General features: G+C 32.6%; 2 protein-coding genes across 3 annotated transcripts; one reads left to right on the top strand and one right to left on the bottom strand.

Annotated features, from left to right (window-relative positions):
* Positions 1-7,306: 7,306 nt before the first annotated feature.
* spt4 (Transcription elongation factor subunit spt4) lies at positions 7,307-11,016 on the top strand. Its single transcript, XM_011299008.1, has 4 exons — positions 7,307-7,492; positions 7,592-7,698; positions 8,079-8,134; positions 9,854-11,016. The coding sequence occupies exons 1-4, from the start codon at positions 7,430-7,432 to the stop codon at positions 9,970-9,972; spliced, it is 345 nt and encodes a 114-aa protein (XP_011297310.1). The 5' UTR covers positions 7,307-7,429; the 3' UTR covers positions 9,973-11,016.
* A 68-nt stretch (positions 11,017-11,084) lies between these two features.
* On the bottom strand, positions 11,085-17,061 carry LOC105263048 (synergin gamma). 2 transcript variants are annotated; one of them, XM_011299011.1, is made up of 5 exons: positions 15,990-17,061; positions 15,084-15,896; positions 14,614-14,774; positions 13,625-13,909; positions 11,085-11,374 (listed from the first exon to the last, which is right to left on the bottom strand). In XM_011299011.1, exons 1-5 carry the CDS (start codon positions 16,825-16,827, stop codon positions 11,162-11,164), a joined length of 2,310 nt encoding a protein of 769 aa, XP_011297313.1. In that variant the 5' UTR covers positions 16,828-17,061; the 3' UTR covers positions 11,085-11,161. The 2 variants fall into 2 exon arrangements, with proteins under 2 accessions (XP_011297313.1, XP_011297312.1); XM_011299010.1 differs by having other exon boundaries at positions 15,084-17,061.

Here is a 17,061-nt window from a genome sequence, read left to right as displayed (position 1 = left end):
ATTAATTGAAGTGATGTGTATTAATTTTCCCAACATTCACAGAATCCCACATTTTTTCATGACGATGTGCCGAAAAGTAACTTTTCAGGCACTAAAAAGTAACTTTCCCACACGTTCTGAAGAAATCGTAGATTTCGTAAAAAGTGCGAAAAAGTGATGGCATGTAGGATTATGTCACTCGCCTTCGGCCAGTACTACCGACACACGCCAAAAATCACTTTTCCGCACTTGTTATGAAATATACTCTTAACAGGGAGTATCTACGAATATTCAAATAACAATTTATCTATTGAACATTCAAATTTAACGGAAAGGCCTCGGCAAAATGGAAACGAGGGCTAGGATAGATTTTTAATGGAGACCTAATAATTTTATAAATAATTTAATTTTGACTTACCCTGACCTAGGCCAGCGACGCAAAACACGACGAATAGAACAACAATGAAGTTAAGGAATTTCATGGTTTCATTCATTGATATGAATATTCCTCGGTGGCCTCCTTATATACCAATTTTCCAATATAGGTTCATATATCTCTGGATTATTTAGGAATTACATAATAAAAGTGTTTTTTTCTTATCCGAACAACTTATTACAATTGACGGTGAACACGAAGTCTTATCTTTTGGTCTTACTTGCAAATAAAGAACAATCATATTTTTGGCTCGAACCACAAATACAAATGGTGGATTTTTGTCTGTTTTTGTCTATTTACGAAGATTTCACCTGCACAAACTTTGTCGGAAACTATAATTTTTGTTTCTTATTAGAGCCGGATGGATTAAAATTCTTTATTTATGCATAGAAGAAGTACCTTTGTTGAAAATTATTCAATGACTTTCGTCTTTTAAACCACCTGGAAACCGAACAACTATTTCGAGGTGAAAGTAGAAAAATCGATAACTCCAAAAAAGGCTAAACGATTAAATTTCTTAAACGAGTATATTATATTTCGATTGATTAAGATAGAGGGTATCAGGGCGAGCATTAAAAACAACATTGGAGCAACGTAATTCATTAGTGTAATATTGAAGGAATGAAAATCGCAAAGTCCATTACAAAATGAAAGCTAAATGTTCAGAAGTGCTTGAAAAAAAAATGGATTTAATGCAATTCATCTTTTTCAAATAATTGATAATTTGAGGACTCAATACTTGAAGATACGTGAAAAAGTTCCGATTAAAAATTGTTTATCTGCAAAAAAGACACAAATTTAGTAAAGGACTAAATTTGTTTATTTTTCACAGATTTTCACAGCCCCAAATTATCATCGAATTGAAAAAAATGAATTAATCGATGGTTAGTATCAATTGACATAGGTATTAAAAATTCTACACAAAGTAATTTTATTCCCGATGCACTTTCCCGAGAGTGCATATTTTTTTGAAGAAAATTGCCGGAAAACCCGTCTTATTTGAATAAAAAAAAAAAAACGTTCCACCGGCACGTTTTCCCGTTTAGCCATTACATGATTGTTTAAATATGAAATACTAATACAGAGATTTTCGAGAATAGCAATGAGAACGAATACATTTGACCCCACACGCATCATGACCTTTACAACACTACATCAATTTAGTGCACAGGATTATTTAGGATGGGAAGATGGACAGGCCATTAAGATCAAGAGGATCTCGAAGAATTACAACGTAGAGGTAGGGTCTAGGTTGTACACTCCAAGATGAGGCTGCGGGGATTATGCCGATGCTGATAACAATAGCAATCAACATGATATTTAGGTAAGTGTAAATAGAGATCAAATTTTTTTGCAATAAATGTATGAAAACCTCACAAAGGATAAATTTATTATTCAGACATAATTTTTTTAATCAATAGGTATTTAACGAGATTATAAAATCCAAAAATAATATCTTAATTTATCCATACCCCCCTCTTCAATTTTTCTGATATCCATTGTTATAATTAAAGATTAAGGATGGGGTTAATAGTTAAAAAAAAATGCAACCAATTTATCAATTTTTCTCCCTGAAATGTTTATCCCATTTTTTTTCGATTTTCTCTCAATGTTGAAACTATAAAAGGCAGATGGAAGGCACTTTAAGTCAGTTCCACATGGAAGATTCATACGTTCAAAGGATTCCATTGAGATAGCCTTTGTATATTCCTAATACTCCGAGATGTTTTAGAATCAATCCAATCATTTATAAGGAACAGTCAAAGGTCACCCTTCGATAATAGGCTGTCCTTTCTGAGAGTAAATGGAATTGAGATTCCTCCAGGAAATACCCTCGCAGGAAAACTTGTGTTTTATAAAATACGTAAGAAAATCTCTCTTGAATCTCGTGAATCTTGAATATCAGAGAAATGGTTGAAACATGTTTTTTGTATAGATGATAAATATTTGTAATCTATTAAAAAATTATTAGAGTTAGCTCGTATTATAGATTTTTGTTTCTGAGGGGAAATATTATAATTATCTTTTTTTTTTTAATTTTAAAAGGCGCTCTGAATTCTAAATTTAAACAGAAAAACTATCTGAGAGTTGAAACTAATAAATTTTTTAAAAATACAAGTTTAGCAGTAAAGACTATAGATTCCAGAAGAAACAGCAGGAAATTATCGCAAAATTCTAAAATTATATATATATAATAAAATAAAATCTAGTGAAATTATAAAAAATGTACATAATTACAAGAATATTTTTCAGAATATTTTTTTTTAAACAATTCCATACATGGTGATTCAGTTCACCATTCGTCAATGGCTAGATTCCCTCATGATGAATTGATAAACTTCACAATTTTTAGTTCTCTGAGCGCTTGTTTAAACTCGGAAAGTGATTGCTGCAATGGAGCGTCGTACAGAAATGATTGAATATTCAGTTATCTAAAACATGTATTGGATTCTAGTTGTGTATAAATTTTTGTAAAATGCTATTCATATTTATTAAATGCTTGAGTGGATCGCTTTGCCCTATAGATCGTCGGTTTTACCAAATCTTACGGTCAACTCGACTGCATACACAAGTGCTTATGTTTTACATATGTGGTATATAGTATATACGATGGTACAATTTAGTGGACTCGACCGCAATACAGTCTTTGGTACCCTAGTATATTTCCGAGCTGTTGGGATGGGATTTTTTACTCATGTGAAATTGGAAGGACTGGCCAACCGCAGGAGTTAACGAAAACCCTATCTCAACAGCTCGGATAATATTTTTCTGTGGTGCCTTTTAAGGGCGCGGATGAAATATACGTGAGGGGTAGGAAAATTTATTGTTTTCATACAAGGAGCCAACGACTAAGCGACAAATTTTCGCTCGTTTGAAGCGAAAATTCAGACTAACGGGTGATAAAATTATATTTTTTTCGTGGTTTTTCAGAATTTCTCAGAAACAACGCTCGCGATCGACTCCATTTTTTGCTCAAAAATCAATAATTGGCTACCCCGTATGTGTACGGAGTTTCATGATTTTGGCTGCATTTTTTCCTTCATTTTCACCTCTTTTCAAAGGTTTAAGCACTCTGATAAGAAAATGATTTGTTTTCAAAGTGTTATACCAAATCAACCGCGCTCTGAATCAGTCCCAAATTTCGTACACTGCTTCTCAATATTTTAACGATATCACCAGAAAAAAATGGAAATATTGGCTGCATTTTTTCTAACCCGGCCAGCGCTCGCAATTATCCTTACGTTTTCGAGTTTGGGAAGTATCTAGTACGAATTCGCAAACCTTTGTTCCGTGTAAAGTTACTGTATAACACATATTGTGTACATTATGTATAACACATATTTGATTAATTTTTCTTACATACATTGAACCTATGAAAAAAAAATGGAATCGGACTAGTTGTTTTCGAGATTCTCATCAGAAGAGTTCCAATTACAAACTTTTATCTCCGAAACTAATTGTTAAATTAGATTCATCTATGATCTCAAGCTTTATCGTCATAAAACGTAAAGGCATGCCACTTTCTACCGCAATGATTTTTAAAATTATCATACCCGATAACGATTACAGTGAACGTTGAAGAAATAAGAAAACATCACTGAACAAATATCGATCAGAACCGAACACATTGTCATAAAAACATCTGTTTAGCGATAAATTACAGCAAACCGTCGGGTTTTGCTGCGTGGATATGACAAGTGATTGGAATTCATTATACAACGAGTGTTTCGAAAAAAAATACCAGAATCGATCGTGTCCCAAAGAAAGTACCGGTGAATAACGATTTTTATGAAATCGTTGAATCTCTGGAATTTCTTCATCGATCGAGCTCAAATTTGATACGAAGCTGACTATCAGTGATACCGATAATCAATTTACTTTTGAGAATTTCAACGTTTATTACTCTCGAGTTCTGAAGATAGTTCTTGAGATTTAGACACATATACTTTTACACATTGACGCATTTTTCCAAAACACCATTTCTTCCGGTTTCATAATGTTGCCAGACAATAAAAATCGAAGAAGCAAAGACAAGAGATAACTCTTGAACCATTTCTTTTGGACAAATATGTATTTTTTTTTAAGAGATTGACCATTTCTCCAACGTACGTCAACGCTTCTAATTTAACACGTCAATTCGATTCGAAGACTTCCGTTAAATTTTCTTTTCCGCCTCCCGGTGGGAAATAAAATTACGGAATTTAGTCTAGATAAGTGGTACTTTACCAGTACGCAGAGGCAAAACAGTATAACTTCTGACAACATGTGGACACATGCTTTTCATAAGCATTCATAACCGCACGTACACTACTACCATGGGCTTTCAGGATTTCTCCACGGAATATATAATATTGGGTCCATGCGCCTCTACCTTGGTAATTCATTGACGAAAATAATTATTTTACCTGAGATTGAAGGCAGCCCTGTGGTGAGAGAAAAGACTCGACTTACTAGAAAATATTCTCTTGTCAATAAAAAAAATCAGCAAATCTTCTGATGAACGTTTCTCTCCTCAGACTGAGAGACAGAAGTCTTTCATCATCCCCATATACTCTAACAGAGTGGAGGCGATGTAAAATTATCATTAAAAATGAAAACAAGCAGTTGGCCATTCCTAACGGTAGATGACATACGATTTTTGCTTCACATGTTATTTATTTATTTTTTTAATTTTATTTTGCGATCAATTTCATTGATGGTTGACTTCCGAATGGAATACCTTTAATCTCTCAGCTTTTTATTTGAACCAAGCAGTATATATATTTTGATTGCTTGTTATAGCTGACATCAAGACGAATACTTTGAAAAAGAAAAGAATCATGTCGGTTTGATAGTTTTTGAGATATTCCAAAAATTAGATCTACAAGCGAATGAGAATTTCTCAAAAACGGCTGAATCGATTGAGCTGAAATTTTGCACAGAGCTAGTCGTCATTAATACCTATGATTTGACGGAATGACGAATTTTTATGAATTTTTTGAGCCGGTTAATTCTACAATTTTCAAAAACATGACCACCAGATGGACATCCGCACATACACACGGGGCGGTCAAACTTCGTATTTTTACGTTTCAAACCATTCTACATCGTTTCCAAACGAAATTAAGGAATCGAAAAATAGAACGATTACAATGCTTCCATTTGGAAGCAAAAGAAGATTATAAGATAATCTGATCATCTTCCTCTAGTCAGAAAACCTAACCCTACATCCCTAACCCGGGCCCGACTCAACTTCTGACTTTGTATCCCTTTCTTCATTGATTTAGGTAATAAGACCCTATTTTTTCCTATTAATTCTAAATATCTGGGGTAAAATGGATGACTTCTTCCTTAAAAAGCATCTTCACCATCTCTAAAATTTGCTGAAGGTCATATTCTTACCAATTCCTCCATTACCGATCTGGTTTCCACGCCTAGGCCTGAAAGTAACTAATTCCTAAAGATAATTTGACTTTACGTTTTTTGGTGTCCGCCTTTTAAACACTAGAAGACGTAGTTCTATAACTAAATCAGAATGTTGTTTTATTCAATCGTTTAGTGGTAGTTTTTTTGGGTACAAAAGTATTTGTTGCAGGAAAGTTGCGGGAAGTCTCAGGCGAGAGAATAAGAGCCGAGACTACGATCAGCTATAAACTTTAAAACCCGATTTTTTTTCCGCAGAGAATTTTAAAGCGATACTCTATTGAGTCTTGAAAGTTATACAATTTAAAGTGGTCTCTGGGGCTTTTTTAGTGTCTTCGGAGAGCTTCATAATGTTTTTTTCCCGATAAGGAAGAAATACTCATAAATTCGGACCGTCGGGGCTGGTGCATCGGCAGTGTGGCTGTAAAAAATTACATTGTGAAAAAAAATCAATCAATAAACTATCAACAGATGATTGTGATTGCCATTCCGTGATTTAATTATTATTTTATTTATATTTATGGATTAATGACTGCATTCATTGGTTATCAATTTTTTCGAAATTTCGTATTTTTTTAAGAAAAGATATTTCTACAAAAAATTTTCATTATTGGCAGACGTAGGATAGTCATTAAAATGCAGTCATTATTTCGAAGAGAAATGCCAAATGAGCAGTCCGAATTTTTCTCTCCATTCAACGAACATGTGGTCAACATATATTTTTTTTAGCGTAAGCAAGGACGTGAAAGCGAATTTGTAAAAAAATAAAAAGTATGTGATGAATGAATGGAACAACCTGGAATTTATTAAAAATCCTGCTCATAAATTCTGTAGTGAAGTGGAGATAACTCACCTCTTCGGCTTTTTTTTTGTGAATATCACCTTTTTTTAATTAAGCACTAGAGCTACTGCTCTATAGTATACTATAGACTCTATACAGCCATAAAAAAATTAAAAATATCGCATATAGAAAAAAAATATTGAGAATTCATAGTACATTTTTATTGAAAATTCGAGCTACCTCGAAAGTATAGTTTAATTAAATTTTCAAGACCTTTTCAGAGTTTCATGGCGCGAACTTTTATTTTTCGAGAGGAGAAAGTATAATGCAATTTGAGAGAAATGGGTAAGTATCTCGAAAATTAAAGAAGATAGCGAAAATTTTTGTAAAGATCTTTTCTATAGAGCTATCGAAGAGAAACAATTAAAGTTATTACAAAAATTTCGTTATCTGCATTTATTTCAAGGATATTAAAAAAAATAGATTATGGAACTCAATTATTGTATGAAAACTAAAAAAATTAAAATCGATGTAAAAAAATGAGAAACTTGATTAAATAATCATAATCTCGATGGGTGATTAGTGGATAATAATTTATTCTTGTTTTACACACTTTTGTACTTCCGCATTTAAAAAAGTATTGACAAATATAATGCGGCCTAGGGACCCTAGACCACAGCTAGCGCCACTGAAAACTAAAAGAAAAACTTCAAAAACAATTTTCACAGAATTGTTTGCTCCTCAGTTTTCTCGCATTCCCAGACGTACGAATAATTGTTAATAATATATTTACCTGTTGGAGATATATTTAAACAATATAATTAAGAGAAATGGAGACTGTGCCAAAAGATTTAAGAAGTCTTCGAGCTTGTATGGTGTGTTCTTTAATAAAGGTAAACAATATAACCTCTTTCCACCATTTCCATATTTTCAAAATGTTTTTCATTGATTATAATTCATAAAATGTTCGTTTATTCTCGGATTTCATGCAGACGTTCGATCAATTCGAATTAGATGGATGCGAAAACTGTGACGAATTCTTGAGGTTGAAAAATAATAAGGATAATGTATTTGATTGCACCAGTTCTAATTTTGATGGGTGAGTCTTGACGATAAATTATAATCTATTATTTTATTTATAATTGAAATATTTTATTTTATTTATAATTGTAATTGGTGTTTTAAAGGAGTGCAGGCAATATAGGCCTTTCAATGTATGAACCATTTTTTATAAATTATTTACATGTTTTTAATTTTTGGATAATCCCACTTGACAGTCTATCAATCGACAAATTACTAAAAACTTAATTTATCTTATCATTTTTGTTTAAACGTGGAATAATATTAAAAATTAAGAATGGAAGAATTTTTAATGGTCCTCCATTTCACCTCAGGCGTCTATATTACCCCAGTATATCCTGATTATTCCCGAGGAATTGAATCAATTGTAATTTTCGTATTTCTTTTGGTTTTTGTTAGGATGATTGCAGTCATGAGTCCAGAGGACAGTTGGGTGTGCAAATGGCAGAGGATAAGTATGTCCACATTAAAATAAATAATATTATCTACTGTCTCTTTCATAATATCTCTTCAGTATTGAATTGATTTAGTGGATTATGAAATTGTCACTGACTGATTAATCATCCCCAAAATTTAGGATTTCAAGAAAAATCTTACACTCATATCGTCTTAACAAGATGAATAAACAATATTTCCAATATTCTGTTTTATATTTATTCTTTGTATATTTCATGGAATTTATAAAAAAAAAAACTAGGCAAGAGGAAACAATAATAGACAGGCGTAATGATCAGTTTCATTTTAATCACCCAAAATATATTATGTCTCTTTGACATTATATATTACAGAGTTGAGAATTACAAATTACCACTAACTAATTTAAAATAATTGAAAAAAAGTACCTAGCAAAGATAATTACCGGAATAAATGTAGAAATCTGCGTGAATCAGAATGAAAATGCAATAACTAAATTAATGATAGTATAATACTTGATAATTGCAAATATTATCTTCTGCCAGATAGTCAGTCTCCAAAGTTAATAATAATAAATTATAAAAAATTAACGGACGCGTTACCGGAGTTACACTCATTTATCATGATTAAAACTTGTGTGACATATAACAAAGAAGTCTATGCACCTAAATTACGTAATTGTGTTATTATTTCACCTCAGGAAAGATAAAAGAGCCGTATGCGCTGGAGATTTTGCTGTTAATACTCTACGGAGGTAGAAAATACAGTTCCAAGTGAAAGAAGATGTATATCTCTTTGGCGTTGAAAGAAACGCGAAAATATGGCACTTACGCGCCTTTCCTGTTAAAGCAACGATATCATTCTTCAGGATCTTTCAACGACTCCATTGTGAATTCAATTTTATTTCCAGACATTCTAGTATTTGTGTCAGAAGAATTCTCTTGTGTTCGTGAAGATTTAATCTGACCAGGAGAAAAATTATAATTTTTATAGCAAATTTTTCATTCAACTCATTTTTTTTTATGAAGACTCCAGTAAAGTATCGTCTGTGCAGAATTTTTCATTAACCTTGATAAACCAATTGTTAAAAAACTGTGAGAGCTGTAAATTTTTCATTTCGCGCGGGAAATATCCGGAGGAATGGAAAAAAATAAATGGGGACGTAATGAATATTATAACACCTTAAAATAATAATATGAGGTATTATATTATTTATGCTTTTAAGATGAATGTGTAATTACTATGAATTTTTTATTCATTAATAATCTTTTAGTACTTTGCTTGAAGTAAGAAAATAATTAATAGCTAAGAGATTTAAATAATCGAGCATGGCAAAAGGTTGAGAACAAATTCAGCGAATTTTTTCATTTCTTCCTCGTGAAATCTTTAAGCTATTGATACATGGTGTGCGCGATTTGAGACTGTTGATTTAAGTTAATTTATTATAAGGTTGACAACAGGTGGTCTAACCCATGTTCTTACTGGAGCCACCAAAAACTCTTAAAAAGATGTAAAAATAAAGGAAAAATGCAGTCGAAGTCATGAAACTGCGCACGCATATGGAATAACCAATTAGTAATTTTTGTTTATGAAAAATAGTGAAAAAACCACGAAAAAATGAAATTATTCACGTTTAAAAAAATTATTCACCTAAATTTGAATTTTTTATTTTAGCATTGAATTGAACTATCAAAATTTAATTGTCAGTCCATTCCCAGAAAAATTTGTAAATTTCTAATATCAAGGTTTTTTATCAACAGATCGGTTCACGAAAGGAGTTTACGCCATTTCAGTTTCCGGACGATTACCTCCAAACATAATAAGAGATATGAAGAGTCGAGGAATAATCTACAGACCTAGAGACACATCGCAGAGATAAAACAACACATAAAGAACAACATTGGACTCAATTGTACTTGATTTATATTTTTTAAAATGAGTTTCAACACAGGGTAAAGTGATCGGGGCCTTTTGAAGATATTTGTGCGAACGTGGAATGAAATTTGGATAAATCATTGTGAAATATTGTAGTAATTCAAATGGTACAACAGACGACAGTAAGAAACTCTAGGATAATATATTAATAACAATAACACATTCATCATCATTTAATATCAGAAAAAGTATTCCTTCCCATTTAAATAATCAATTAAAATTTGACGCTAGCCTCTCTACTAACTGACTTGAGACAAGTAAAAAGAATAATTAATAGTATTGACTTTTAAATTTTCGATTATGGAATTTTTAAATTCAATTGCGCTTGAAAAATTTGAGAAAAATTATGAATATTTAAGGTTTTTTGAATTATCATGGTCAAAGAAGATTATTCTTTTATCTATTTTACTGAATGAATCGAAGTCATTGTTTACACTCTCGGAGACTTGGTTTTTCTCACTCAAAAATTTATTTCTCATAGAATTCTCTCAAATTTCTCTACAATCATTGAAGAGTGGAATTGATTTTTTGAGAGTAATGTATGAAAAAATATTGTAGCGCCAAATAAAACTCATCCACAAGAGCGTAATTCGAATTTTGAAATTGAGGGGCTTGAATAATCATACAATTGCAAAATGTTTGAAAATCTAGGATGAAATTGGCGCTAAATAAAAGCTAGTGTTTGAAATCAGAAACGTTAAAAAAAATTCGCAAGAAGCCAAAAACGCCAGATTACTTTGATATTTTGGATTCTCTTTTAAATGCAAAGATTTTCCCCTGATTTTGATCGATGATACAAACATTTTTTAATATGAGATCCATTTTAATCAGAGCCTATATAGAAAATAATTCAACTAATGTGGGATTTAAAGAGCAATTATAAAAAAATGTTCTCCAACTTCTTTCAAACATTTTCAATTGAAGACTTACCTCTGCTCCACTTTATAACAAGATTTTTCAACCACAAAACTAAAAAAAAGAGATTAATCGACAGAATACATAATTAATTCTTCAATTGATATAATTCCAACGAAAAATTTAGTTTCGACACAAATATACATATAAAAAAAAACAAAAACAGAAAAAATTAGGAAAAAAAAATACAGTGGAGTAAAACTAAATAAAAATCAGATCTAATTGCCTCCGGCAGAAACAGCGTGATTTTGAAGAGGATATTTGAGAGCTGGTAAATTGCTGTTCACGCAGTTTAACCAGAGATTCGCACACGTAGCGTGATACGTATTTTCATTGTATATTATTCTACCACTTGTTACTACTGTGAGACAAAGAGCACATGTGTTGGGTTCCCCTGGGTGCAGAGGCCATACAGGTAATTCCGTGACGATCTGAAAATTATTAAGATAAAAGCATTAACGATTCAAATCCGTTCCCTTTACATTTGCCTTTCTGCACTAGTTTATATGCAATCAATTATATGTAAATCTTCACTACTTTGTATGTAATTAAATCTAAACCGTTTAATGTTATTAAAAAATTGATATTAAACAGTTTTTCTATAATTCTTATTTCGTGTCTCCCATTTTCAAAATGCCAGCGTCAGATGGAGATCTATTAAAAAATTATTCCTTTCTTAATTTTTAATATTTGTCGATGTTAAACAAATATAAACAGATAAATTAAGTATTTAGCAATTAATCAATTGATGGACTGCCAAGGGGCATTTTATAAAAATAAAAAACGGAAATAATACCAAAAAAAGACTTATTGTAATGCACATCATCGAATGGGCTAAAAATTCTAATTAGCTGGGCTTTACTCATATTTTTTATATTAAATTTATAACGTCGTTAAACAAAAAAAATGAATTTTTTAAGAAACATCAATTTGCAATTAAATCTGATAATAATTAAATGATTTTCAACGAGGCACTAATCATTTTAGATAATCATTCTGTGATCCGAGAAAAACTTAATTGTGACTACAGGAATTTAAATAAAAAATTACTCTGCACTCTAAATATAATTACTAATTGAAAAAATTATAGAAAATATATAGAAAAATATAGAAATATAATTATATTATAATTGTATTTCTGTTGGAAATGAAAAATCAGATTCAATGGGAATTGTAAAACATTCTGAAAGGTAGGGATGCATTTTCATGCAATGAATTTTCTCTGTCGATTGCAGAGAAGATTAATAATGTTGAATTCACATTGTCAATTCTTCCGTTCCTGAACAGAAGCTTATTACGGGAATGCATCGGTAACAATCTCGGTAACTAGTTTTTCCCTGGAAATAGCATGAAGTGACAGATCAGAGAGAAAAATATATTCACTTCAATTTCAATTTTACGACCTCGGGCGACTAAACGTGCACCCGACAGTCTTTGAGATCGTTTCTGATATACGTATGACATATGACAAAAACACTCGATTCCAGTCTCTTTGTAATTAGTTAAAAAACAATGGGAATATTTTCGAAAAGGCTGTTATTCAAATGGGTGAACGACAGCGCCGGAGAAAAAAATTTAAAAAACATCGATTTTTTCATAATTTTTCTTCAATTTCCCTAACTCTTAATCTATTTCCTACTTTTCCGTTTGATATTAATTATTCTTCATAAATTAACAATTGATTTTCTCTGTTTGAAAGCATAAATAATGCAAAAAATTGTTTTTTAATTTTTTGTTTATCCCACAGACTCTCAAAATATTAAAAATACTCGGAATGGAATGGAATAATAATTACGAATTATTTCCTTAGCTGCTATAATTAATTAAATATTTCTACTCTATTAATAAACAATCCGTGTCCATTTCTTTTCCTTCGATTTTTGAGATAGTTTCTCTCTTCCTTTCTTATTGATGTTCTATCAAATTTAATTGCGTTCTTCTAGAGTTACTAAAGTTTTTTATATTTTTCACTCTTATATCACGCTCTGAAATCTCCATTTCTTGCTAATTATCGCAGTATCCGATGTCATTCATGGGAATATATTGTACGCAATTTGAAATCTTCAACGATCTCTTTATAATGCTCTTTGATTTTTTTCATTCCATCGACTTGATCAAAAGTTATCGATGATAATGCATCGAATTTCATATATCACGTTTTGAAAAACGGTTTTACTATCCTGTATTTCCTTTTCAAATAAACAATCATCGCATATGTGGTCCAAAGTAGCAAAAAGGTAATAAAAATTAGAGAAAAAATGTAGAATATTAGATTGTTTCATCAACATCAAACTAATTAGTTTATATAAAAAATTATAAGAAGATAACAATTAAAATGTGTTTCAAAATATTCACAGCATATATTCCTCGACAATTTAATTTCCTCAATTTTTCAATAGTGAACGCGTCTTGACCGATCGAAATTTCCAAGAAGAGAATAATTTCTTGCTTTACAAAAAAAAAATGGTTTAATAATTGTGAGTTGGGATGAATATACAAATTATTCTGAATAATACGAAGTGTTTTATTCACTCAATTTGTTCGTAGAGAACGAAAGAGAGAAAAAAATTGGAGAATTGACAGAGAAAGAGAGTCTTGCGTAAAAAATAATGAAACACACGCTAGACATTCCCAAAAATAATCATTGGACGAGTTGAAAGAATAATAATTAGTGAACTTACTGGAATGTTGACATAGAAAGGTTCCATTTCCGCCCAAATTCTATCGATATCCAACAATAAATCGTCGAAACCCATGATATTGATATCCATCTCCTTGTGTGAGAAATTCACGCGTCTGCATACAGCTGCAACCTCTGCTAAATTGCATAGGAAATTATACCCTTGGGCGGAATTCAAAACTTCCTGGAGAACTGCTTCTGAATTTATACTGGTGAAAATATTCACCGCCACTTGTAAGAGAAGAATACAACTCTCCATGTATTGTTTCCACTCCCAATAAATCAACTGGAACGTAAAAACAAATTTTTTTCAATTCTGTTAATAATCAATTAAACTATTCAGTTTTAAAAAAAATGTTTGAAGATTTTTTGTCGAAAATATATGAAAGCTATAATATAAAAAAAATACTTCAATGTCTTCAACTTGAATTGATTAATTATTTATTAATTTTAGTGAATCATTTTTATCTTGTTAATTTTTTTCAATTGATTTCGAGTGGATATTTTTGCTTTTCATATTTTCTTTTACGCGCAAGTATTGTCGGACCCTGGTTATCAATAGCAATTAAAATTTAATTATATTTTTTTGTTTTTAGTTTTTAAAAAAATCAGGGTTTTCACGATGACTGAAGAAGAAAGACGATGAAAGACTTCAATATTGGCTAAAAAAATTTGGTTCGATTCTTTCTTTCGACAGAATTGGATAATGTTAATAATAGCAATAACAATTGGATAAATGTATAGATTGCCCAAAATTCGTACTGTGAAAATATTTCAATTTTCAATATGTCGAGTGACAGAAAAGATAATCTCCCATTTATTTTTATTTCAATTGCTAATTCATCTCTTCGACCATCTGATGAGAATAATTTGATAAAAACCTTTGCCAAGATCGAAGTCTTATCAACTATTCTCAGTAATTTGAAACAAATATTATTCCGATCAGAAATTCTGTAATAGATTTTTGTTTTAAAAATTTTCTTTAGTTACCTGATGCATGCTCTCCGTTTCCTTTTCTTCGTCACCATTAGAAGGCAAAAATGATTTGAGATCTAGACTAGGAACAGATCCAGAACGTGTTAAAACTCCTGGCCCATTTGCTAATTCTATACTATTTATTGATATCGTGTCCTCTTTTTGGATGACTTTTTCTGAAATAAAAAAATTTATTGTAATTATATAACTCAATTTTTAATAATTTCCAAGAAGAATGAGAACTTTCATAGATGATTCGACATTAAAATAAATTCTATTTTCCATAAATGAACATATAATATAAATGAGGTGGAACATTTTTTGATTCTATTTGCAATAACAATTGCCATTTTGGAACGTGAGAATATGAAAAATTGAGAATACTAAAACATTTATAAATAATTTTTGTTATTAGGTCTGATGAAAATTGATTATTAATTATTTCCTTGACTATTCTCCCAAAAATAAACAGAAAAAGTGCTCACCAGGATCCATGATAGTCTCATACTTCTCCTCCAGAAAATCAATCGTCTTCTCCGGACTGGCAGTGATTTCCAACTGTGCCAGAGCCTCAATAGTTTCCTGTGCAAACGAAATTTCTTCCTTATCCCCAGAAGAATTGGGAAGAAATTGTTCGAAATCCGAGAAAAGGTCCATTGAAGCGTCGAGAACAGATTGACTGAAGCCACTAGTCAAATCCGTCTGTTCAGCGGAAACGAAGTCCCCAAAATCATCAAACTGTTCTTCCTCATGCTCTAAACTCTCCGGACTCCCTGACTCTGGGACTTCCTGAATCTTCTCCACAGGAGTGGGTGGTGGAGTCTCCACAAGAATTCTCAAGGCGCTATATTTATCCTCCACAGAGTGAAGATTCATGAGATCCAATCCTGAGAGCTCCTTCGATTGTTTCTGATCAGCTGACGATTCTCGTTTAGTCCCAATAGTTTTCGGTGGCTCGCTATTCCTAATCACCGTGTCCTTGAGGACAACAGTTTTCGTCTGATTCTTCACCATGCATTTTGGAAAAATACCCCCAAAAGCATCAGACGATATCTCCTTGCCCGAGCAATTAGCTTTGGGCTTGAGCGCTGATTTTTTACTCTTCTCACCAAGTTTTTTAATCGAACCACCACTCAAATTATGATTGGCCAATCTAGAACCAATAGCTGATCCCTGCTTTGGATCCAGATTGGGGAGAGATGGCTGTGGTAATGGAGCGCTCTGAAAATCAGTGAAATCATCACTGAGGTCTGATGAAGTGTCCGATGAACTCTTGTGTGAAACAGAAAGTTTACTCTCTGAAATAAACGAACTATTGATTATCGACGAGGGAACGATTGTCTCGTATATCTGAATTGGAGATTGACCCTGTGAATTTTGAGATCCATTACCCTGAGCTTTTGGAAAAGATGTAGATGATATGATTGATGTCTGGGTCGATTGGACAGGCCCTGGCAATGACTGGACCTGCAGGTTTGAGTCATAAGTCCTGTGTGAATTATGGATCTGCAAATTCTGTGGTCTGGCTCCTGCTTGTAGACTTGATCCAGCAGCTGGAACCTGATGGGATTGGACTGGTATTGATTGACTCTGTGAGATTGCAATCTGATAAGATTTTGATCCTGAATGGGAGCCCGGAATTTGGGAGTTCCCAGTTCTCGAAGAAAACGATGTCTGTGGGTTTGAAGTAATCGAGGTCTGAGGTGATTGGAGACTTGACACTTGATACGTTTTCGATCCAGCTTGAGGGTTTGATTTGCCCTGCGATGTCGACCTCGGGGATGTGGGGGTTTGGGCATGACCCTGTGATCCTGATTGCATCTGAGGCTGATTGGGGTACAAAAAGCTCAGGTTTAGTCTTGGAGTTGGGGGTCCAGGCAACATGTGGAGAACATCCAGATTCGTGAAGGGATAGGACGTTTGGGCAACTGCTATCAGTGCCAAAACTATGTAGAGCTCCAGCTCAGTCAGCTGACCAGAGTATTTTTGATTTGCCAAGCTCCATATGTAACCCAAAACTTCAGTTGGCAATTGGCTTGTCAGGAGGAGGGGAAAAACACGATTTGTGTCAACCAAAAGCTCACCCTGACTCACACCCAGTGTCGGTCTGTCTTCTCTTACTGCTTCCCAGATCATTTTGTAGAACTGGGGAAGTCCGTTGGTGCCAGACCATAACCAATTTGGCAGGTTGTACAATTTCTTGTCCAGGGCACTTCGAGATTTGTTCATTTTGATCGTTAAAATTTTGATCGAGTCCTTCTTTTGAGGTTAACACTCACATTGTTGTAACCACTGCACTTGATTAATCATGACTGGTAGCTCGTAACGGACTCGCTTTTTTGGTTGTTGGATTTCATTTTCAGCATGTTTTTTTCAGGATTGGAGGTATTCTGCTCACGTCATCGTGAAACTCAGGAAAAATTGATAGTATTGGGTATTTGGGGGGTAAATATTGGAGATTAC

The sequence above is a fragment of the Fopius arisanus genome, unplaced genomic scaffold (genome assembly GCF_000806365.1).
Source record: "Fopius arisanus strain USDA-PBARC FA_bdor unplaced genomic scaffold, ASM80636v1 scaffold00012, whole genome shotgun sequence".
NCBI lineage: Eukaryota > Metazoa > Arthropoda > Insecta > Hymenoptera > Braconidae > Fopius > Fopius arisanus.
This window is presented reverse-complemented; position numbering and strand designations above follow the sequence as displayed.

Bases quoted from the DNA above. Each gene is read 5' to 3' on its own strand.
- LOC105263048 (XM_011299010.1), bottom strand. From the start codon at position 16,827: ATGAACAAATCTCGAAGTGCCCTGGACAAGAAATTGTACAACCTGCCA. The intron at 14,775-15,083 runs GTGAGCACTTTT...TTTTTATTTCAG, and splicing joins TGAGACTATCATGGATCCTG to AAAAAGTCATCCAAAAAGAG. The intron at 11,375-13,624 runs GTAAGTTCACTA...AATAATTTTCAG, and splicing joins CTTTCTATGTCAACATTCCA to ATCGTCACGGAATTACCTGT.
- spt4 (XM_011299008.1), top strand. From the start codon at position 7,430: ATGGAGACTGTGCCAAAAGATTTAAGAAGTCTTCGAGCTTGTATGGTG. The intron at 7,493-7,591 runs GTAAACAATATA...GATTTCATGCAG, and splicing joins TGGTGTGTTCTTTAATAAAG to ACGTTCGATCAATTCGAATT. The intron at 7,699-8,078 runs GTGAGTCTTGAC...GGTTTTTGTTAG, and splicing joins ACCAGTTCTAATTTTGATGG to GATGATTGCAGTCATGAGTC.